The 26,013-nt window shown below is 37.4% G+C and overlaps 1 protein-coding gene across 10 annotated transcripts in view; it reads right to left on the bottom strand.

Annotated features, from left to right (window-relative positions):
- LOC114464554 (pleckstrin homology domain-containing family A member 5-like) overlaps nucleotides 1-26,013 on the bottom strand; it is a 205,988-nt gene that overhangs the window by 63,818 nt on the left and 116,157 nt on the right. For all 10 annotated transcript variants that reach the window (XM_028448853.1, XM_028448850.1, XM_028448851.1 and 7 more), the window contains 4 exons: nucleotides 17,809-17,871; nucleotides 17,661-17,741; nucleotides 8,603-8,752; nucleotides 8,417-8,518 (listed from right to left, as the gene is read on the bottom strand). In XM_028448853.1, coding sequence (XP_028304654.1) covers nucleotides 8,417-8,518; nucleotides 8,603-8,752; nucleotides 17,661-17,741; nucleotides 17,809-17,871 — 396 coding nt within the window. The remainder of the gene's footprint in view (nucleotides 1-8,416; nucleotides 8,519-8,602; nucleotides 8,753-17,660; nucleotides 17,742-17,808; nucleotides 17,872-26,013) is intronic.

The raw sequence follows: 26,013 nt of genomic DNA on the forward strand, positions 1-26,013 counted from the left end.
TCTTTGTAAGTCACTACATATCAAAAACCTACTTTTTCAAATTACTCCTTGGGGTTTTGTCCAATCGGCATGAAACTTGGCACGTAGAGTCTTCATTTAGATCTGATCTAGAGTTTAGCAAAAAAAATTTGTTCGGGCAAAATATGCGCAAAATATTAACGAGTAAAGTTTTCTAGGGAGCTATAAAAACACAAACTGTTGCATATCTTGGTCAAAATAATTGCTAACACCACCAATTCTTAGATCCTTGGTTGCCATGAGACTGTGGGGGTATGAGCCAAATTTTTAAAAAATTAGGCCTCTAGGGGGCACTGCAATTATGATAAATTTATATCTCCTAAATGGCACAACCGATTTTTATCAAATTTGGTGGGTATGACCTTGGGTCGCTCCTGGGACCGTATCTCAATGTTAATCGCGATTGGTCAAAGTGGGCGTGGCTTAATACTACATAACATATAAATAAACAACATCGTGACGTACTTCCACGGGCTCCGCGGACCCTGGGGGCCGAGTCGCACGGAAAGGCTTAGTCCCCTTTCATAACTGCTTGCAGTTCTAGTTTTATGTTGTTGTTGTTTTTATTGTGTTATCGTTACTGGATTTTTATTATATTATTTTGTTATCGCTATTGTATAATTTTACTACTATTGTATTAAAGTTATTGCTATTCTTATAATTACCATTATATTCTTTTTCATTATTAATATTTTTTTATATCGTTACTGGTGTTCTCACTGTATTATTAGCATTGCTATATTATCATTATCTTACCTTATAATTATTTAATATTGTTTATTATTAATATTGTTTTTAGTGCATTATTATATGATTTTGTTATTGCAATTATTAACATTAATATCATTACAACATTACTTATATTACTATTACTACTAACACTATTAATATTATATCCCTATCAACATCTTTATTATTATCAGGGCTCTACACAAACTTATCCAGTGGTGGCACTGGTGTGACAAACTTTCTCTGTTAGTCGAGGGGTTGTACAGCATAGACATACATGCTGATGTATAGTTGACTTAACTGGCATACCGTAGTTACCGTGTCTCTCTTAACAACCTGCAACGGATTATGTGCAAGACACGCGTGCGTGATAGATAACACACGGAGGAGATGGCACGCATGCACGCACACACGCACACAATTTATAATAACAATATACTAAATGAGTAAAAGAAAACTAAAAACTAAACAATATTTAAACAAAAAGTACACAAAATGACAACAGAAATGCATAAAAATATACAAAAAGGCTCCAAAAACACACAAAATTACTCCAAAAAACATACATTACAGAAAAATACACCAAACAACAACAGAAATATAAAAATGACTCAAAATACACAAAACTAAATACTTATACAAAAAATACACAAAATGCACAAAACTACACCAAAAAAGATACAAAAATACACAAAATGATTCCAGAATGACACTACAATGGCAACAAAAAAACAATAGTAATACAAAAAAAGCACAAAAAGACAACAGAAAGATCCAAAAACACACATAATGACTCCAAAAACATACATTACAGAAAAATACATCAAACAAAAAAATATAAAAATGAGTATAAAAAAAACAACAGACACATTTATCATGCACATGTCCCATAAAATTAAACCAGGGAAATCGCACATGCTTTTTTACTTTGCACCCGTAAATAAACCCCTTTATAATACTACAGAGTACAGAGTATGTACACCTCTTTGTACATCCAACCTTCAAAAACATACTCATTTGGCCATAATTGACAACTGTACTTATGCTTCCAAATGAATGCATACTTCCGACGGGCACTGTACTAGTGTTAAAAAGGCAGAAACATCCCCTGATTCAAAGAAACACTACTGATTTATTTTTTATTTATTTATTCAGTTCATTTCCGACATGGTTGCATTCACAGAAATTCATTTGACATTCAGAGCAAAATCACATCATGCGATGCGTCCCATGCCACTCTCAAATGGTAAACCTCAATGTGACTACCATCTTTTGTCACAAAGGACAATTTAACATCACATCTCATGTTTAACTCATTTAGTGACAGCCATTTTCAGAATTTCTACCCTCCTCAGTGCCAGCCGTTTTGACTGATTTTAAAGACCCACAGAATATTTTGTACTATGACACCAGATTCTGAATGATTGAAGCCTCTTCTTTCATCACAAATCTTGTTGTTGTTTCTGGCTTGTTTCGTTCTCCCGTAATCAGCCGTTGAATAGAGCAAGTTTTACACAAATCTTCAGTGTCAGAGCAAAAACCGCCTTTTTCTAAAAAAGGCAGTTGACTTTAAAGCATTTTTTTTTGCTTGAGTGACAACTTTAACATCTGGACATTTTTTCCTTATAAAAAAACGAAAACAAAAAACCACTGAGACAGGGCTTTTGATGGCAAAATTATTATTCTTTTGCTATCTGGGTCAGAGTTTTTCTTTTTTTAACAATGTTTTTTTATTGAAAGACATTCAAAACACATCGACACATACCAAACTAGTTTCACAGTGTATGTTTGTGTATGCAGACCTCGCTGCATACACAAACATCCAAAAAGTAAAGAAAAAAAAATAATAAAATAAAAAGTTTACAATAATGGCAAATAAAAAATAAGTGTTTTTTTGGAATTGAATATTTCAAACAAAGGACGTTAAATGTCGGTAAAGCGCCCTGAAAATATAACTCTACAATTTTTTGCACCCCCTGTCAGCCCAAACCTGAAAACCTCCATCTGCCCTGCCGGGAGTAAACTGCTCATTATCCCAAATAGGTGAAAATTGAGAGATGGGGGGTGTATCCACAATATATCTGCGAGCTTCAAACTAGGGATGTAACGATTAATAGCAAGGCAGTTAAAAATCGATTCATAGGTATCACGGTTGATATCGATTTTCTGAAAATTGAATTGCAGTACTTTTTTTTAACCAGCAGCGGGCGCTATCCACAAGTGTAGGCGGCGGGCGGAGTCTGCTAATACTTTCTTTCTGGCCGCCTTCTACTCTTAAATATGTTAATAAATGATTCCATACCCCTTTAGCACCGAAAGAATATCTGTAATATTACTTGAATATCTGTAAAAGTCACGTTTTTCTATTAGCTCTGTCTGCAAGCATAGCTTCTCTTCTTCACTGCAAGATATCTGCATGCCAACCGACCACTGTGTTACCAGCGCCCTCTGCTGGTCCAAACAAATATGACGTAAATCAGTGCAATCACGTTTTTTTTTTTAAAGTCCAATTGTTAAGGCACAAAATACATTTTCCGTTGCACTTTTAAAAGAAAAAGAACTATTATGCAGTTTTGCATTGTTTATTATAGAACCAGAATTTAAATTAATAGGCTTCATTTTCATTTGTATTATTCCTTTATTTATTTCATTCAAGATTTATTTTTAGTTAAATTGCATTGTTTTGAATAGTTTATCAAGGAATTCTTTTGACAATGAAAAATAAAAGGAAAATAGTACCGTATTTTCAAGTTTTTTTCCCAAAAAAAAAAAATTGTCTACAGTCCCATTTTGTAAAATAAATCGTGAGAGAATCGTATCGTGAACCCAGTATCGTGAATCGAATCGTATCGGGAGTTGAGTGAATCGTTACATCCCTACTTTAAACCATATATCAATAGAGTTTTTAAGGAAAGGATTTGTTGTTTTTTTCATTAAAGTTTTAAAATCTGCCGAATGTAAATATAGGCTTAATGACAGCTTAGATATTGATGCTTGCTCAATATGAACCCATGCTGGAGGGGAGTGTGTGACAAAATAAAACATAGCACTGTGCAGCTGAGCGGCCCAGTAATACCACTGTAAACTGGGCATCTGTAACCCACCCCTATCATATGGCAGATACTATGCATAATAATAATAATAATCTGCATCTTAGTCTAGGTTTTCTGTTGTTCCAGATAAACCTACAAAAAAGCACTATTGATTTTTTTCTGTACTTCTCTCATCAACGGATCATAGTTTGCTTTAACGACTGTATTAATGTGGGGGGGTAATCTTAATTCCAAGATAGGTATGGATGGATTAGTTCTTTCGTCTTTGTTCAAGAAAAGTATATACGATTTAGCATTATTAATACTGTATCCAGAAAACTGACCAAAATTATTGATTAAATGTAATAATGCCTGGACACTGTTTGATACGTTTGACAAAAAGAGGATCACATTGTCTGCATACAACAATATCCTATGTTCGTGATCTCCAATTGTTATACCTGACAAATTGGCTTCAGCTCTAATGGACATGACTAAAGGCTCAATGGCCAGAATGAACAATAGTGGGGAGAGAGGACATCCCTGATGGGTTGACCTCTCTAATGTTAACAGGCTTGATAAATTGTTATTTGTCATTACACGTGCTGTAGGGTTGGTATGCAATAATTGTATCCATTTCAGAAATTTTCCCCCAAGTCCATATCTTGGTAGCAAATTGAACAAATAAGGCCACTCGTTTCTATCAAACGCTTGTCTTGCATCTAGAGATCCCTGGTATTATTTTTAGAATGAATTATATTGAGGACCCTTCTGATGTTATGAAATCCCTGACAATTCGGTACAAACCCATTCTGATCACTATGTAACAAAGAGGGGATATATGAATCTTGCCTTTTAGCAAGAACTTTACACAATATTTTGGTGACTACTCCCATGAGACTAATAAGCCTGTACAAGGAGCAGTCAGTCGGCGTTTTCCCAGGTTTCAAAATAAGAATTATTGTAGCTAGTCTTAAAGTTGGTGGTAATTACTATTATTAATTGACTCATTAAACATATTCAAAAGTGGGGTCAACAACTGCTTCTGGAAGGTTTTATAAAACTCTATTGGCAGGCTATCAGGCCCTGGAGCTTTGCCTGAGTTGATACTTTTAATGGCCTGCAATAGCTCTTCTATCATTATGTCTTTATCTAGGTCCTCTTTAACCTCCTCTGTGAGCGTTTTAAATTGGAGTTGATTAAGAAAGGCATCACTAGAAGCGGGCGTGGAGGAGCATTCTGACCTGTATAATGATTGATAAAATTCCTTAAATGTATTATTAATATCTTGAGGATCATTTGATATCTCCCCTGATTGAATGGTTATGCCATTAATAGCTCTTTCAGATCTTATATTTTTTATTCTCCAAGCTAACAATTTGCCGGCCTTTTCTCCCTGATTGTAAACAGCCTGGTTCAGCCACAGTAAACTTTTTGCTGCTTTATCAGCTGTTAATTTATTGTATTCCGTTCTTAAAATTAGCAACTGTTTTTGTTTTTCAGGGTCATCTTTATCATTTATATCTTTTTCCAAAGATTTTATTTGCTTTTCTAATTCATTAATTTCTGCTTTTTGTTTCTTGTTTTTAGTGCTTGTGAAACTAATAATTTGCCCTCTAATATATGCCTTGAAGGCTTCCCATCTAATGCATGCATTAGTTTGGTTAGTGTTGATCTGAAAGTAGATATCAATCTTGTCTTCTACATATTTTACAAAATCCAGATTTTTAAGCCACCTCACTTGCAGAAGCCAATTAGCGGGAGACTGTTGAAGCTTCTCCATTTGTAAAGACATAGAAATGGGGGAGTGATCACTAATGACTATACAGTCAAACCAACAATTCTTAATTTTGGATACCAGTTCTTGTGATACTAAAAATAATCAATACAAGATCTGAACTTGTGCATTCCTGAGTAGCATGAATATTCCAATTTGTCTGGGTTAAGTTTTCTCCAGATTTCAGAAAAATTTAAGTCTGTGATATATTGTGAAATAGTTTTCCTAGATTTATTTTTATGGGGATCACTTTTTGTAGAACGATCTACCGATGGGTTCAAAGTGCAATTGAAATCCCGACTGATAATATTTAGGCCATACAATGAAGACATGGTTAAAAAGAAATCCTCAAAAATGTTTGGGTTGTCCTCATTAGGACCATATATACTGGCCAAATTCAATGCGAGAGACAGGATCCTACCATGAGCAATTACAAACCTTCCTTGGGGTCCCAAATAATATTAGTAAGTTGAAAAGGAATTGTTTTGTGGATAAGAATTAGTACCCCCCTGAGCATAATTGTTATATGTGGCATGTATAACTTGACCAAGCCACCTATGTTGTACTTGTTTGATTTCAGTGACTGTAATATGAATTTCCTGAATAAAAATAATTTTAGAATGTAGGTTTTTATGTCTGGTCATTACCTGTTTTAGTTTAGTTAGCTTATTGAGTCCCCTGACATTCCAGCAAGTGAATCTTAAATCAGACAGTTTTTGACTTTCCATGTTGTTTCAAGTGCAGTGAAATAAATGACCATGTTGAGTGTGATTTAAAAGAAAAAAAAAAAATATATATATATATATATATATATATATATATATATATATATATATATATATATATATATATATATATATATATATATACAGTGGTGGGCCGTCGGGGCCAGCAAGGCCTTCTCTGCTGGCCTAAACATAATCAGAAAATACATTTCATTTTAATATATTTTTTTCATAAATATGTATTAAATTATTCCTGTCTTTTCTCTTCATTTCATAGCTTTCCTCTTGGTTGCGCTGCTTCCAGGATTGTATATTTTTCTTATAGCTTTCATCCAATAATATTTGAACTGTCACGTGTTGCCAGGCTCCACCAAATCCACCCGAGGCCTTCAGAATTAACAGTGGGGGCGGCTGTACACTTAAATGAACTGAAACAGACAGATTGTGATAACCAATCAGATTTCGAGTTGGCGACATCAGGGCCAGCTAGCAGGTATCACGTTGAACGTGACACGTTCTGACGTTCACGTCCTCTGATTGGATATGCACTAGTGAGAGGCAGTGCTATGCAAAGTAGAGTGACGTTAACCAAATGGAAGCTGGTGTCCCGTTAGCGACTCGAACGAGCTAAAACGTTAATTTGCGTTAATTTCGCTGTTTTTTTCAACCCACAATGGCTGAAGGAGGAGAAGAGATTGACCTGGTCGCTGATATACATGCAACGCCATTTTCAAGACGGACCTTACAAGAAAAACTTGATATTGTGAGGATAGGTCGTCCAACCTATAGCTAACCTGTCCCAGCCAGGAAAAGGGTTTGTGCGCCACTTTCAAAGCAGCAACTACGAGCGGTATCCCTGGCTCAGAGGTTCAGAGAGACTCGGCTTTCAGCACTAGCCTCCATGTCGATAGAAAAGGACTTATTGGTGGAACTGAGGCGGACAGATAAACTGTACAACAGTCATTGAAGTCTTCTTGAGGAAAGAAAGGAGGATGGGTTTTGTGTTCAAATAAGCGGGGATAGTCGTTTTGGTGAGTACTAAGCTTTTTTTTCTTCTTTTTTTTTTCGATATTTTTGTGATTTTATTTTGTAAGCCCTGTCTTGACGGTCTGGTGGGGTGGTCTGCGCCGTGCCGCACCGGGCGCAGCCTGCGCTTTACCATCGAGACAGAGCCCATAATGTGCCGGTACCTGGCGCACCTGTGACTTCAGTGAAGGGACAGAATTGTTTCGCTTTAATCTATATCAAACGTTCAAGGAGGAGGCTACACCATTTCACCACTGTCGGAAAATAATGAATAAAACTGCTTTACAGGTGCGACAATGTGCTGTTTAGTGGACTTTTGTAGACTAATTGCCTTTTATTTTTAAGTTGTGACAGTATCCAAGCGATCATATAACTTTTACTTTACTACTCTTAATTGTTAATACGGATGTATTGATTTTAAATGCTCCGGAAATAAAGTAGTTGTACTCGACTATGTTTGTTTCTGTATAAATGTATGGTTTCGAGAGACATGGTGTCATAATGATGGTATTAAGAGGTGGATTCATTCAGTGTAGGACATCACTGAAGGCCTAAGTGTGAAATGCACGGCACACCACTGTACTGTATATATAATAATAATAATAATAATAATAATAATAATAATAATAATAATAATAATAATAATAATAATAATAATAATAATAATAATAGATTAAATGAAAGTAGTAAGAACTGGCATATAAAAACACTTAATCTTTGAAATCCCGCTCCCCCCCTTCCTTAGACTCAAAGATGTGAGGGCAGAAACCAATCCACACTAATGAAAAGTGGTTTAACTGTAGGCACTTCTCTCAGACAGCCCACGTGAAATGAATGACAACAGCTCTGCTCTGATTCAGTCTTCCCAGAGTGTTTCTGAAAATTCTCATTCTCAATTCATTTCAATGGGCCTTAAAATCACACTTTTTTGCGATTTTTTCTGTCAATCTTTAACGAATCGCTTATAAAAGTCATAACACGCGATTCCCGACCAGGACGCACGTTTTGATGTAACTTTTGCGTGGGTTTTCTCAAAACTCTGGGACCTCGATGCGAGGCCACGAGCCCCTAACTAAAGGATGAAGTCATATTCCAAGAAGTGATTGTACCTGAGGGCTCTCCAGTGCCTCCAGCTTCTCCAGCAGGCTGTTTTTTGCCAGAGTCACCTCTCCCTCCATCCTGTTGTAATTCCTCAATGCTAGCTCCAACTCCTGGTTGAGGTGTAGAAGAAGCAGGGTAGTAAATAATTGTTACAAAGTACCAGTCAAAAATTGTCAAAACAGCCTGAGACTCACTGCTGTGACTCTGGACAGCTCTCTGCAGGTGCCGAGAAGGCCTCTCTGCAACAGGTCTCTCTGCTGGATGACACTCTGCAAGGTGGCAAGGTTATCAGAGCCCATCTCAATCTCCTGGCTAGCTGACAGGAGTGCAGTTTCCAAGGTGTGCTGTTTGAAAATCAGAGTGTAATACAGTCTGTGCAGCAACAAGCATAATTATTACTTAATAACAAGGCGATTTAAATAGTAAAATATGCTTTCATAAGAGAAGTGAAACCTTCCTACAAGTGTCCTTGATTAACTCTCTTGGGATCTTTATTACCTGCATTATAGCAACAAAACATTTCCATCCATCCATTTTCCAACCCACTTGTTTTTTTTCAGGGTAAGAATAAATTTACTTTATTTATTGTTTATTAAAGATTTTGAACATTTTAACTGAACAACAAACAAGCAATAATAATGCTAATAATAATAATAATAATAATAATAATAATAACACTGAAATAAATGTGATAACTGTTTTCTGCTTGATCAAAAGATTAGTAGTTACTGGGGGTACTCCAAAAAGTGCAAGCATTCCACAAAATTTTGTCCAGTACGCTGTTTTGTTTGGACAGTTCCAAAAAGTGTGAGCTAGTGAAGCCTGTTCCTGGCCGCACCGATCACAAGCTGTTTTCAGCCTATGAAACACTTTGGAAAGCCGTACTTTGGAGAGGTCTAGCCTGTGCAGAACTTTGAAATGGAGCAGTCCATGACGAGCTGATATTGAAGATGAGTGGATGTTGTCTTGAGCCTTAGTTCATTGAGATGCAGTGATATTCATTCCAATGCCCTGTTGCCAAGCTTTTTTTAGGTGATCGAGTGAAGGCATGAATCCCATATCTGACAATTCATTACATATTTTAGTAATGGACCCTTTTTTCAATGGATCGTTTAAAATTATAGTATTCATGTCTGAAAAATCTGCATTAGCAATTTGGTATTTCTGACACAGCTGATCAAAAAATACAAACACATTTTCAAAAAACAAATCCTGCATCAATTGCATTCCTTTCATTCCTGGATTGAACTCATGATTAAGTGTAATCGGGGTGAGTACTGAAATATCTTGTCATTTAAAATGTTTTCTAATTTGATACAAAATTTTTATAGTATGAGAGACTACAAGACTTTTGATATTGGGAGTAGTAGTCCTTAAGGAAGATTAAATCAATGCTTGTAACGATGTAGTAGGACAACTCTGATTCTCCATCTCAACCCAGTCAGCTCCGCTTGCGTTACACCAGAAGGACAGCGATAGAATATTACACAACCAGTAGTAGAATCTGAAGCAAAGAAATCCCATTCCACCAAGTTTCTTTGGCCTTTGTAAAAAAAGCTTTCTTAATCCTTGGAGTCTTTTTGTTCCAAATGAATAGGGAAATTAAACTGTTAAGTTTTGTAAAAAAGGCTTTAGTAATAAAGAAAGGTATAGATTTTATAAATATATAAAATTTTTGGTAGAATATTCATTCTTACCATGTTAATTCTTCCCGCCAGGGAAACTGGAAGGTTACTGCATTTGTCCAAATTCTGTTTTGTTTGTTCATACATTGTCCAGAAATTATGTTTGAAAAGGCCACAAAATTTTTGTGTAAAGTTAATCCCTAGATACTTAAAATTATCTGATATAGTAAATGAATAGGGGCTAAATATGGTATTAGATTTCTGGGCTGAGCGGCTGATCAGAAAGAGAACACTTTTAGAGAAGTTTGTTCTATATCCTGATATAATTCCAAAATTTTTAAAACGGACATAATAACTGGGAGAGATTATTTAGCCTCTGATACGTACAACAATAGATTGTCAGCGTATAGTGAAACCATATGCTCCATTGTTGTCCTAAATATGCCAGTGTATCCTTTAATTGTTCTTAATGTAATGGTCAATGGCTCGATTACTAAGGCAAACAACAAAGGTGATAACGGGCAGCCCTGTCTAGTTGAGCAACCTAGAGGGAAGTAAGATGAATTCAAACCATTAGTTTGAACAGATGCCTGTGGTTGGACATATAATAATCTATTTAAAGATACAAAACTGAGACCAAATCCAAACCGCGACAGGGTCGAGAAGAGATAATCCCACTCAACCCTGTGGAAGGCCTTCTCCGCGTCCGGGGAGAGCAACAACTCCTGTTTTTGTTAATCTGTTTTTTGGGTGTAAATAATATTCATTAGTCTCCTTACATTAAAAAACAATTGTCTGTCCTTTACAAACCCTGTCTGATCTGGAGATATGATGGTGGGGTGGAAGTTTTCCAAACGTGTAGCTAAAACTTTCACTAAGATTTTGTAATCCACATTAAGTAAACTTATGGGATGGTAAGAGCCAGGTTCTAAAGGGTCTTTACCTGATTTGTATATGAGTGAGATACTGGCTTCATAAAATGATGGGGGCAGAGAACCTTTCGCCAGTGCCTCATTTAACACTTTTTATTATAAAGGTCAGGAGTGGATGAAATGGCGTATTGCTGGACTGTGTTGGAGATTTCATTCACAATTCTAAGTTCCTTCTCTTTGCGCTTTTTATTATTGAAGCTACTTAAAGTAATTCATTGTCCACGCAAGTAAGATTTTTGTGTCTCCCAAAGGGGACACTTGGTTATATCTGGTGTATCATTGGTAGCTAAGAAAAAATCCATTTGTTTTTTTAATTTCTTCTTGTCTTTTTTGATCAAGTAGCAGATGGTGATTAAGTTTCCAGTTCCTTGTAGTTTTATGTCCAAATTGCTATTTGTAGCAATACGGGACTATGATCCAATGAAACAATTGCTTTATATTTACACTGTTTAAACCTTGGCAGTAAATCTTGATCTATCAGAAAATAATCAATCCTAGAATAGAAATGATGGACCGCTGAGAAAAATGAGTATTGACTCTTATTAGGGTTTAGTGTCCTCCAAGAGTTAATTACTTTGTAGGTGTTCATGAAAGTTTGGATGATTTTCTGCAGATTTTGATAGAGTTGCCACTTTTTGTGAAGACCAATCCAGCTGTAGATCAAGTATCAAACTAAAATCTCCTCCAATAATAAGCTTGTGAGTGTTCATATTAGGTATAGCTGAAACAAATAATAACATGAACTGATTATCATCTATATTAGGAGCATAAATACTAATTCATGTAATTGGGTCATTATGAAGTGTGCCTGTTACAATAATATATCTGCCCCTACTGTTTGGAATTACTTTAGTCAGAACAAACGGTACTGTCTTTTTAATTATTATAGCAGCTCCTCTACTTTTAGCGCTAAAATTGGAATGATATATCTGTCCTATCCATTTTTTCCTTAATCTATAATGGTCTTTATGTTTGAGGTGGGTCTCTTGTAGAAAACCAATATCTGTACCCAGTTTCTCTAGGTGGGAAAGAATATTGCCTCGCTTCATTTCCATCCAAAGCTTCAGTTTCCTTCATCCTCTGTAGCTGGCTCAATGCCGGCAACAAACTTCTCAGCATCTTGTAGATCAGCAAACTCGCGTCTGGCTCCTTCCACCGTGATGCTCAACTTTGCAGGATAATATAGACTGTACAGAATGCCTGCCGCACGCAGTTTGGCTTTAACTTGCTTGAATGACGCCCGGAGTCTACTCACATCTGGGGACATGTACGGAAAAATATGTACTCAAGAGCCGTTATAAAAAAGCTGGCCCTTTTCCCTGGATAGCCTTAGGATTTTTTCCTTGTCAGCGTAGTAATGCAGACAGGCAAGAAACGGTCGGGAACGCTCACCTGGTTTAGGCTTTGGGCTGAGGATCCTGTCAATGATGAGGTGTGGCCCATTCCCAATCAGGCCTCCTCCACTATTTAGCTGAGTGCTTGGACACAGTATGACTGCGGGATCATTGTGTGATGTCAGGTTCGTTGTCGCCTTCCTCGTGTCTGGTCTTGCTCCCTGTTCCTACTCCCCTGTTTTGATTTAAGTTTTGATTTTGGATTTTGGAATAAAAACATGGAGTGGTTCCAGGAACGATATGCTATGATCCTGCCTCCTTCTTTCCCTGCATTTGGGTCCACACCAACAGCGAACCCTAACACACTGTATCCCTTCAAGGTACAGAACACCCGACAAAATCACTCCAAATATTTTGAGAAATACAGAATGATAATGGATAGCATTGTAGGTAATCGCCACTTAACTTGGATCATTACAGTGTGCAACTTTGTTTTGTTCTTCACAGTAGATAAATAAAGCAGAGTGGACCAATATCAAGTTTAAAATGTAAAATCACACTTTGCAGGTTACGGTTTGCCCTGTTGTTTTTGCATTGGTTATGTTTTTGTTTTTCGTTTCAGTAGAATATGGTGCTGCATGTTTTGTTTGGTGGGGTGCAGAAGTTTGTCAGGCTGTCTGATGCCTTCATTAAAGAAGGTTCATGAGTACATTAGTTTAAAACGTTACAACTTCACTGATACACCTAATTGATCATAAAACAATTATTTTTATATTATCTGAGTTGTTAATTGTTTATCCATAACATGAATGGGATGTGCTCAAAGAACAAGTGCAGAGGTGCATAATACGTCGATCGCAATCTACCGGTCGATCGCAGAGGCATTGTGTGTCGATTGTGCACGTGGGCTGCAAGACCTCCTAAATGAATGACAACGGCACAGTCACATTTACCAGAAATGAAACCTATTCAGCTTTTGACCTCAGTTTGAGGGGGCGCTAGCAAATTTATCACCTCTAATAATCAGTAGAAGACCCTCCTCCAGCCCAAAGCCGCTCACACCGGCCCAGCCAGGTTTGTTTATTAGCATAAGACAACCAACGTGTGTGGAAGCTATTGAAGTTCTTCTAAAGCAGGGGTTCCCAAACTTTTCGCCCTCGGCCCCCAAAATAATAGTGACAGAGACTGGCGACCCCTACTATCCCAGGTGGTGATTGAAAACATACAAAAAAGTGCACTGCACACAGGACTCATGCATTTATTACCTCAAACAAACAGCAGCACAACAAAGAAGAACAGCATGACATCCATGAAGCTACAGTATATTTTCCAGCTGAATACACAAAAATTAAAAAAAACTTACTAAAATGTGAATATTGGGACTAGGATCAATCAACAACACTACTTCATACCCAAATTCATATGTATGCAGCAGAAAAGTGTTATACAATGTGTGCGTGCAATGTGATTGTCAGCTATCCATAGATGTTAATAAGTTATGATTAATGATTTCTTTAAATTACACTGCCTTATGTGCATCATTCAGTGAATGAATGTCATGGTATTTTGTTGTATATCATACGAAATTGTTGCATTAATTTATTTAATATAATACTTTGTTTATTATAAAATGTATTTTCCCCATTTGCGTAATGCTAGTGGGAGGGGTTTGGGCTATAAGAGGAGCCGTTGGTAAGGCCATTAACATTATATATGTAGATGCCTCATGACGTGCTGGAACGCATCAAACATCGCGGGAAAACAAACAACCTTATAAAGCCCCTTAAAAAAATACATGGTCTCTCTACTGGCCGAACTCTTCATCTTAAATGTGCCCAGGAGGGATGCTTGCATTTTTTGGTGGCTTTTCAGGCTTCAGAAAGCATCTTAATAATTGGCATGTAAACAGTTAACTTAATTTGGTTGCAGAATCTCATTTTTCACCACACCAAAATGCTGAGTGTAATACTACTGATGTTATTGTATCTTCTGAACATTTGTGAAAAAAGTCCATAGTGTCTTCTACACATCATGTAAATAGTTTTGCATCGATAATTTCAGATTTAAAGGCAATAGGTGCAGGCCAATGTGTTCTAAACAACAGTATATTGTGATTTCCTTGGAAGAAACTGTTCAAGACATCCAGCAGCATGCTAAATAAACTGTCATTCAGCATGTATTTAGTGATCAAAGAGATACGGAGTCATGTAAGAAAATTGAAGCATGTTTTGAAGCATCAGAGAACCCTTTTACCATTCTAAATTCAGAATACAAACAATCAAAATTTATGTCGGACAAGTAGGAAATAGTAAAACCAGTTGAATGTGTAATTGGCTCAAGATTTGACACAAGGTGAAATAAAAAGACTGGGACATATGATCAGATAGTTGTTCAAGTATGTTCCAATTTTATCTACACTGAAAATGATATTTAAAAGTTAGCATACTTCTGAAATGTTAAAAAGCTCAGACACCAATGACTCGATACTCAAGAGATATTTGTGATGGATCTTTTTTTCAGACTCACCTTCTGTTTTCAACTGAAAAGCATGCAGTGCAGATCCAAATTTTCTATGATGAGTTGGAGGTAGCAAATTCGCTTGGTTCCAAGCGAGGCGTTCATAAATTGGGTGCAGTGTTTTTTACCTTGAGAAACATCTCTGTTCCCATAGCATGTTTTTATGTGTTTGCACACGCGCAGTCAGTTCCCCAAGATGAAAACCATTTACGTGAAAAGACAGCTCTCTACGCTGCCTTTGGACGTAACTGCACTATGCTAAATGCTATACGTAAGTTCACAGTGCATTAGTGAATTGATCCCACGTGGCCGCTGCTGCTACGTCCTCTGTCGCTCTAGCGAGTGGGCAGGATAACACTACAGTCAGGATGACAGCCCTAGAGACGATAAAGAAACTTTCTTTTGAGGAAAAACAACAGCTTTTAAAAGATGGGAGACCAACACCTGAGCTACCAGACCTTCAGCAAAGGTAAGGTCAGAAAATTGTTCATATTTTCTACAGTGAATGGTAGGATTGGCTTTGTAAATGCACCTCACTGAGGCTGTTCCAAGTTGTTGTCATTTTCTTCGTGTTTCAGTGTTTCCAACACAAACAACGGATGCGCTGCCGTATCATGAGATATATTTTGTTGGGAGAGTATGGAGGCAATATTAAATAATTTTAAATGTTTTTTTAATGGTGTTTTACAATGTTGATTTTGTTGGACGGCTAAATGCTTGTTCATGTGGATCTTGTTGGTTTTTTCTTTCTTATTATGAATTTTATATTTTGATAAGCGCAATGAAATGACTGTTGTAAATTGCTTCATACAAATAAAGTTGAATTGAATTGATTTAACACTTTCCAGCAATGATATTGTCATTGGTGGTCTCGATTTGCAACGCCCTGCCTACCCAACCCTAGTGGTCACGGCACGTCACTAGCCAACATACACCTGTGTGCCTTATTTCATGCACAAGATCTTAAACAATACGGTTTTAGTCAAATTCTTGACCCTGTTGTTCAAGATATTAAAGTTTTACAGAATGATGGTATTGAAATTCCACTATAGGGAGGTGCAGTGTAGTACAGGTGACTGGTGATCATTCACGCTTGAATTCATTGTTTGGTCGTGAGGGGTCTCTCAGTGCAAGGTACTGTTGCAGATATTGTTTTTCTGAAAAAGATGACTTTCAAATAGAATTCTCTGAGGATTCTTCCAAAATAGTGTTGCGCACCACAGACACCCACGCTGCTCACTGTCAGGAAATAGCTCCGAACCCATCTCTTCCTTATGTTTTTGGTGTGAAAAGGTCAACCTTATGGAATTCATAGACACATTATCACATAACTGAAAACTTCTCAGTTTATGTGATGCATGACATTTTTGAAGGGGTGGCCTTGTAGGAATTAAAACTGTTATTTTTCTATTTTAAAGAACAAAACATTTCATTGGAAGAGCTGAATGCAAGAATACATATTTTGGATTCATGGAGAGAAACAATAGGTCGATGGCTGTGGAAAATGGGGTCTTCAGAAATGGTAAAAGGTGGTTCTGAAATTGTTAAGGCGGTTATGAAAGTCAATTGGGCTAAACACAACGGTTATGTTTACCACCCAAATGTGTGGAAATTTGTTATTTGTGGAAGTTGAATCTGAAATGTCTCCATTTTACCAGATTGAGTCTGTCCTGATAATTCATGAGAAATTGGTGTTACTCACTTTGCCTTTATATACATTGACTTTTCGAAACATTTTCATGCATATGAAGTCACCAGAATAAAGCAGGATCTCATACCTTTTGATATGCAAATGTCATATGAAGTGAATGACTGTTCTCTTTGTTATACCATATTGTTTCATATGGTATGAAGTTGCTACTTTAATCTTGTGTTCTGTCTTTATTTCCATTTGATTGGTTATATCACAGCAATATATATTACAGCATATAGGATAATATTACAGAGAAAAAATAACACTACTAAAAGTAAAATGTTTTATTACACTGTAGAGTGTAATTATAAATATTATGTTTGGAGTACAATTAGCTCTATAAAGTGTCATTATATTACTCTGAACAGTGTGAACAAATGCCAGTGTTTACTAGCTCATTCCACTGTTAATTTTGACACTAAATTCAGTACATTTAACTCTGAAAAGGTTACACTGGTCATAGAGTAAATTTAACTCTAATTTTTAGTGGCACCAAATATTATCTGAAACTTAAATTAAACTCTTTAAGAGTTAAATTAACTGTTTTTTAACTGAGCACTAGTTTTTCCTTGGACTTGTTGGAGTGTGCAGTTGTTGGACATGGACATACGCAGATTAAAGCACACGTCTCTCACATTACGACGAATAGTAGGCTCAAAAAATGCGACTTTTAATAGGCTCGCTTTTATAAACAAAAAAAAAAATCACAAAACTAACAATGAAACAAAAACGGTTTATAACCACTTAAAAAGTAAATCCATTGGTGTGTTTCAATTCTGCTTTAAAAAAGGTTATTAACAGCTGTTGGATTGGATGTGCAGTACATGTTTCACTGTACCACAAGTGAGATATAGAAGGCATAGAAATTGGGTTCATAGAAACTGCCAGGCAAACAAATTTAAATAACATATTGTTTTATGAAATGTATGATTATTTTGCTGCATATTATGTTGCTTGAAAAACAAAAAAATGTGGTAAGAAACATACACATACAACTTGCAAAAATTAATCAGCAATCCAGCAATCACGGGAGCTCTATAAAAAGTGAAGAGTGAAATCTTGCCGGTGATTTGTAAGATATTCATTAAGTTAGTTCTGTGTATGAACCAAACTGGGGGTACATTTACAACTGTGATGCACCGTTAACTCACCTTCTCTCTGTACAGCTGCTGGACTTTGTCATCCTGTATTCTCACCAGTTTGTCCTGCTCGCACAACCTGCTCAATTTAATCTGCAAAAAAAAAGTGACCCTGTAGCTTACTTTAAATCGCCATGTGTAAAGTTCACACTGCACTTACATCAATGTTCACGTCCTCTGGCATATACAGGTAAGGGGGATCCCTGTAGTCCTCTGGACTCATCTGTGAAGAGACAGTGGGTGTCAGAGAGAAACACCAATCCTGGACATGATGGAAGACTAGCAATCTAAAGAAATGTGACTAAATGCATAGAAATGCAGAAGAAAGACTCAATCTGTTTAATCTGTTAGATGTATTTTGAAGCTCATAAATCTATTGAATCTTTGAGATCATGCCAATTTTGTCAGGTTCTGTTTAGTTCAGTTTGTCTGTAGCACTTGTGGTACTCTTTTAATTTTTCTGAGTCTTAGTTTATTCTGTTTTTTGAGTCTTCTTGCTGATTTCGACGAGGAGAGTCGCACTCTCTGTTTCTCCCTCCCTTCCGTTCTTATCGCTCCCTGCTGCTGCTTTGTCTGGGCCTGTGAGCCTAAAAGAGCCTCTCTCTGCAACTCATCCAAAACCGGAAAAATGGAATTAATTAGTTGGTATCTCAGTGCTATCGACCACATTTTTTCAACAAAAAGAATCGGGGGTGGTGAACCCGCATGTCCAAGCAGGACGTTTGCGGCTGGATACGCACTTGACCCTTGGAATAAGTGGCGAGTTGTGTGTCTGTCCATCCTTTGTTCCAAGTGGGAACATTATATCAAGGCAAGGCAAATGTATTTCTACTAGTACAGTGCCGGTCGGAAGTATGCATCCATATAGTGGGCGCTTAAGGAGAGTTGTCAATTATGGGCATTACTAACAACATACTCTGTAGCATTATTAAGGGGTATATTTGCAGGTGCAAAGTAAAATAACATGTGCAATTTCCCTGGTTTAATTCTATGAGACATGCGTATGATGAATGTGTTGGTTTTTTTTACTCATTTTTATATTCTTTGTTTTAATTATTGTTTGTCGTTGCCATTGTAGTGTTATTCTGGAGTCATTTTGTGTTTTTTTTTTTTTTGATGTAGTTTTGTGCATTTCTGTTGTCATTTTAGTGTATTTTTTGTATAAATATTTAGTTTTGTGTATATTGAATCATTTTCACATTTTTGTTGTTGTTTGGTGTATTTTTCTGTAATATATGTTTTTTGGAGTCATTTCGTGTGTTTTTGGAGCCTTTTGTGTATTTTTGTGCATTTCTGTTGTTGTTTTGTGTACTTCCTGTATACATATTGTTTAGTTTTTTTGTTTTACGTCATTTGTGCATTTTTTTGTACAATTATTGTTTTTTGTTGCATTTGAGGTGTGATTCTGGAGTCATTTTGTATCTTTTTTTAGTGTAGTTTTTTGCATTTCTGTTGTCTTTTGTGTATTTTTTGTTTAAATATTTAGTTTTGTGTATTTTGAGTCATTTTCATATTTTCGTTGTTTGGTGTGTGTTTTGGGGGCGGAGGGAGGAAACCATTCTAAAGTCATACGCACCAGTCCATCCACGTGTACCTGCCTAACTTTCAATAAACTTCTCTATTGTCAGTAGTTAGATGTAGTGGCAGGTGTGTCGTGAGAGAAGCTGCAGTAATCAGGTGACCTTCACTATGTAACATGTAAACACTTAGATCTGACTCAGAGCGTAACACTACAGTCAATACCACCCTATGGACGGGTGTCGTGACACAGACTGCAACCGGACTAAATGGTGGTCCGTTATTCACTCAACACTCACATACCTGCACGCATGTCACGTAGACGATGATCGATAGTGAAGCCCACCTGATTGATGTGTGTGTGAGAGAGAGAGACTCTCTACCTGAGACTCTAATCTCCTCCGTTGGTTCTCACACACACGCGCCGCGAAAAAATGTGCAGCTTTCAACACAGCAGCCATTGCCGTCAATAACTTCCGGCTGAGCTCTGTCCAGTCTAAATAGCGAACGGTCAAACTAACATGAAAATGAACATTTTGAAATGGCATCACTAAATAAAGAACAGTAAAAAGTATGTTTCCTCAAAAGAGAAGTCCACAGGAGCTCACTACCACGCTACGGACGTGTGTCGTGACACAGACTGTAACCGGACTAAATGGTGGTCCGTCATACAACTTCCGGGTGAGGTTCGTCCGATCTAAATAGCGAACGGTCAAACTAACATGAAAATAAACGTTTCGAAATGTCATCACCAAATGAAGAGCAGTAAAAAAGTATTTTTCCTCAAAAGAGAAAAGAGAAGTCCACGGGAGCTCGTGCACGCACCGGAAGTGAGCTGAAATAGATATAGATGGTGCGCTAGCGCCCCCTCACACCCTGAGGTCAAAAGTTGAATAGGTTTCATTTCGGGGCCATCCAGAAGTGAAATAAAATTTAATTAAACATTTTGAAATGACCAAATTACTCCAAAATAACAGATACACACACTCGGGATATTTTGAACCCGTTGACCGAGTTTCAGGTCGAACTGGCACCGCGTCAGGGAGATATTTGCTCCACATACACATCCACACAGACCCCTCTTGAATTATAGTATAGACTGGGTCATTATGAAGTGTGCCTGTTACAATAATATATCTGCCCCTACTGTCTGGAATTACTTTATTCAGAACGAACGGTAACGTCTTTTTAATTATTATAGCTGCTCCTCTACTTTTAGCGCTAAACCTGGAATGATATAAAGTATTCTGTCCTATCCATTTTTTCCTTAGTCTACAACGGTCTTTATCTTTGAGGTGGGTCTCTTGTAGAAAACCAATATCTGTACCCAGTTTCTCTAGGTGGGAAAGAATATTGCCTCGCTTCAAAAGTCCGTTAAGGCCCTTGCAGTTCCAAGAGATTATTGTGACATTGTTTTGTGACATCTGTGCCAATGAGCATAAAATACCACCATACATGGCCAGACCCCCAGGGGTTGGGAAGAGGCAGGGACGGGTGGAGTAGAGGGAAAAAAAACAAAAACAACAGAACACACAGAACAGCCCGACTTGGCTCGAGTGGCACAGCACAAACTCTTGACTTCCCACTAAGTTCCGCTTTTTGAATAATTCAATAAAATAAAATTTGCTTTCCAGATCCAACTGCCTGGGAGCTTAACAACAACAAATAAAAACAAAAATAAATAAATAATAATATTAATAATATAATAAAAAAATAATAATATTAAATTAATAATAATAAATTAATAATAATAAAGAAGAAGAAGAAAAAAAAAAAAACTATTGCCAAGGCCAGCTATTACCTAAAACTATGAAAAATTAAAAAAAAGAAAAAGAAAAAAAAATATATATATATATACACACACATACATACTGTATGTATACCAGTCTGGCCATCATCTAGTAACATCTTCAGTTAGTTGTCTCTGCTCCGACACAAATCTTCGACGTAGATCAAGCTGCATCCAAAACTTCAGTTTCCTTCATCCTCTGTAGCTGGATCAATGCCAGCAACAAACTTCTCAGCATCTTGTAGATCAGCAAACTCGTGTCTGGCTCCTTCGACCGTGATGCTCAACTTTGCAGGATAATATAGACTGTACGGGATGCCTGCCGCACGCAGTTTGGCTTTAACTTGCTTGAATGACGCCCAGAGTCTACTCACATCTGGGGACATGTACGGAAAAATATGTACTCAAGAGCCGTTATATAAAAGTTGTCCCTTTTCCCTGGATAGCCTTAGGATTTTTTCCTTGTCAGCGTAGTAATGCAGACGGGCAAGGAATGGTCGGGAACGCTCACCTGGTTTAGGCTTTGGGGCAAGGATCCTGTGTGCTCGGTTGATGATGAGAGGGGAGGGAAAATGTTCTTTCCCCAGTATCTGCATCAGAAGATGTGTCACAAAACGAATGGGGTTTCCCGTTTCAGCATCTTCTTTGAGCCCAACGATCCTAATGTTCGATCTGCGACTTCTGTTTTCCAGATCCACGCATTTGTCCCAGACCTTTTTGTACTGTTTTGACAGTGTTTTGTTTGATTTTTCCAGTATTGCAGCTCTGTCACTAACATCAGTGAGCGACCTTTCCATCTCCTGCTGCATATCCACCGACTTTTCGTGGCTGCTAGCGAGTGTCTCTATCCGTGTAGTAAGCTCGTCTCTGAGTGCTAAGGTGTCTTTCTTCGCATCGAGCCGGGCCGCGGCCAGAGCCTCACGTAGCTCCTCTCGTACGGCCCCAATCTTCGCCTCAATCCGCGCATCCATTTCCGCCAAAAACGATCTCAGCTCATCACACAATATCCGTACCGTGACAGCTGAGTCCTCCATCTGCACACCAGTCATCTGCAGCTCTTCCGTCATGGCTCCCTGGCTGCTAGAATCATCCGATGCGGCCATGTTTGTGTCTTTAGCTATAGCCGGTTTTGAAGCAAAGTCGTTAGCCTTGGTCTTAGCCGAAGTTGCCTGAATAATTCTCTGCGTAAGTTTGCGAGTTTTGGTTGACATTATAGCGAAAGGTATCCAAAACCCATGATAAATCACCTGCTGGTCTTATCACTCCATCTGGAAAGTTCCAAATCTTTGAAAATTTGTGGAGCTGCCCGAAAAAAAACACAGTCCATTCGGGCGGAAGTGACGAAGTCGATGACATTGCATTTTTAATAAAAAGTTTACCTCCACTCTTATGAAGCAACGTTGGGTACTGTTTTGCATGGTCCTTAGCCGTTATTTTTGTTGGAAAATGCAAGGTGTTTCTTTCGCACATGACTCCATTGAATGCTTTCTCCCGGCACTGGTTGCAAACAGGATGTAGGTAAGCGCAAAGCATAGACATAAAATATGTAGACGTACTGCTCTAGTGGATGGCAGCAGTCGATGCGGTATATATATATATATATACAGTATGTCTATGGCGCAAAGCCCATAGTACATCCTCCGCTACTTCCGTAGCAACTATAAGTGCTAAAATGCCAAAAATAACAATAAGCAGCCGCATTTTTTTTAAGCGAAGTTGTGGGAAAGTTGCTTGATTTTGCGTTAATAGTTGCAATCGCAAGATCATGAAATCCTGGAGGGACTGATAAACTGTTTTCATTACTTCCCTCAGGGATACACAATGCATTTCATTGCACATTGTATTGTGTATGTGACAAATAAAGTTGATTTGATTTGATAAAACGAGTGGAAAAAAATTAGATGATCTACTCACATACAAAGCAGAGGGAATGCTCCGGTTTGTGAAAATAAAACATTATCAAATGGGTAATAAAGCAAGTAAATTATTAGCGTTTCAGTTAAGAAAAACTCAATCGAGCCGGGTAGTGCCTAAAATTAAACATCCTGACACAAATAGAATCACTTCCCAACCAAAATAAATAGAGGCGTTTACTGTACAGTATATTATAATAAACCCTATGAAAGTCAAGAATTATTTGGGAAGAAGGACAAAATAACAGAAATGACACACGATGAGGCTGAGTTCCCCTATAACAATATAGGAAATAATAGATAGTATTAGTAAGTTAAAGAACAGCAAATCCCTAGGTGTTGATGGATACTCTGGAAAATATTACAAAGTTTTTGTTAGCCTTAATTTTCTACCGAGTATATAATTATGCACTCGATGACAGAGATCCCCTAAAAACCTGGTCAGAGATAATTATCTAGATGGAAAGGACCCCACTAAATTAATGGGATATCGGCCTATAAGTTTGCGTTGTCAGGATTTTAAAATATTTACCTCTATATTGGCAAACAGAATACAAAGACACATGCGGAAAGTAGTTAATTTGGAACAAACGGGGTTCATCACCGGACGGCAAGGCCTTAATGATGTTAGACAAGCACAATCTATTGATTATAAAAGACAAACCCCATCAATGCTTCTCAACTTAGACACTGAGAAAGCATTTGCCAGACTGGACAGGACATTTCTCGAGGTGTCCTCTGCTCATTCGGACCGGGTGCAGAAATCGAACCAGTGAATCCACCCGTACTTTTGTCATTTGTCAATATTCAAAGAAAAGCCATTTTTGTTTGAAGAAGGAAAAAAATGCGATTAGAAATATCTATATTCAGACGCAAGAGATATATTTATGGTGTATAAAACGGTGTATGTAGTAATAAAAAAGTAGTGTCTGGACAAAAGGGGTGCTATTTTGACAGTGCAGCTTGAAAGGCGTACTTAGAGTCCAACTTTTTATTCATTTTTTTAGTCTAAGGTATTGTCAGAAGGTGTGGAGAGGCAAGGTATCTTTGTTCTCAAGATAACATCCACCTCATTCAACTGGATCAAACTCCCTCATTATTCATGGTTGTTGTAAGATAAACGAGAAAGACAAAAAGGAGGCCAGGTGATCCTCTCTAAGAGGTCATTCAGTCATCTCTCAAATACAAGATGTGCCCTGGACTCGTACCGGTCCATGGACCATTTGGTGCCGGGCACTATGATGTGTCTATGCATTGTACTGTAACTTTATACCATGCCTAATTATAAAAGTGACTGGTAAAAATGTTGAGAGGCTGGTCAATTTTAGAATTTACCAGGCAGATTAACAAATACGTTAAATTTCATCCTTGACGCAGACACATGCTCACTTACACTAAAACAAGCATATACCAAACTGAATTATTTTAAGAAGAACCGCCATCATTGTTTCTCACTTTGTCTACTGTTGTGATTTTTTTTTTTTTTCTTTTCAGAGACATTAAGGTAAGTAGTCTTTTTTTTGCACGCGCAATTTTTTTCAGCAAAAACCAAATGTATTTTGGTATGAAGTAGTGTTGTTGGTTCTTCCGAGTCCAACTCTTGACACTTTATCTGATATTTTAATTTGGCATCTTTTGTTGTAAAAATGTAAGAGTGACTGCCTTCTCTGGGTATAAACCCAGCTATAACATAAAATGTAGCTATTGGATGAGAATGGTAGCTTGTGTGATTTTGGTGACTTTGAGTTACTATTGGCCCTGCCCCTCATAAAAAAACGAGCACTTGTGGACTCTTCAATCTGTGGTGAGTGGGTTGGCTTCAGAAAATTGTGAAGAAAGAGCTATAGTGAATATTGAGTCGGTAGTTAGCATACAATAGATTGTTCTGTAGAGATTTTATAGATTAGACTGGACGTGTCTTAACTGCTCCAGGAGCCCCGTCCATAATCAAGACATTTTTTAATCCCTATACCAGTGGCAGAATAGTCAAAACCTTGGTTTTAGTTACTCTTTAAACAGCTGATGTAAAGTGACTGACAATGTATGCTTATTACATGTTATAAGGTGATACGAGTGCCTATATTAGTTTCTGATGTGCTTATATCATGTTTGCTGCTCAGAACAGCGTTGCATGTAATTCAACTGAATTAATTTGCCGTAACTTGATACTAACATCTCAGTTCAGCTAACCTGTTGTGTGCAGTGATAGCTGAGACTGTTATTGTAGGACTTATCATTTTATTCCTGTTGCAGCTGTCATTTATTATTTTATTTAATGTTATAGTGACACGTGGGACAACGTTGGATATAATAATAGATTAGTCTGTAACCTGTACTAGAATGGAGCCTTACTTTGACATTGCTGTTTTTTAATCTTTGTACCATCTACTACTCTATGGTTTGAGTTTTTCTGGAGCCTGTAAAGTGAATAGTGGTCACCGGACTTCTTGTAGGGAGCATCAAGTAACTCAGGCAGTTCATCGGTGAGTGTTCTGTTTGCCTACATAACAGAACCTGTATGTGTGATTTTTTTCATTATGCATGTTGCATTTTTCACGTTTGATAACACACACCGTTTCTTTCTGTTGCACACCTGTTTGGTACATGACCTAATCTTATTGTCTCTCATCCATCAGTTTTCTTTCAAAAGGTTTTCTTTGGATCCATGACATAACTGAACACAACTGTGTTTTTAGTTTTAATCTCTGATCTTCCACTGTTCTAGCTTTTTTTTCCCTCTGCGGTGCAGCTGATGCTAGAACGACATTCTCTCCCATCACTTCCAATCTCCCATCACTTTCAAATCTCTATTATATTATTAATTTATTTATTTATTTATTCAGTTTATTTCCGACATGGTTACATTCACTTTTTTTTTTTTTTTTTTTTTTCTTTTTTTGTACATGCCGAAAAAGGAGACGAGAGAAGCAGTTTGCTTATCCGGGTCCCGTCCCCTGTTTTACCATCGCAAATTTACATGGGTTTACATGTCTCTCTGGTCAAACATTCTTGATTTCTTCTGAACGTCCATCTGTAGTCAGTGTTGTCCTCTCTATCTTTGTTTTTGTTGGCCTTGTTCCCTGCCAGACATTGTTAGCATTCCTCCAGTTCAAGAATAGTTCCTCTTTCGAAGGTGTTTGGAAGG

Source organism: Gouania willdenowi, chromosome 6, assembly GCF_900634775.1.
Source record: "Gouania willdenowi chromosome 6, fGouWil2.1, whole genome shotgun sequence".
Lineage (NCBI taxonomy): Eukaryota > Metazoa > Chordata > Actinopteri > Blenniiformes > Gobiesocidae > Gouania > Gouania willdenowi.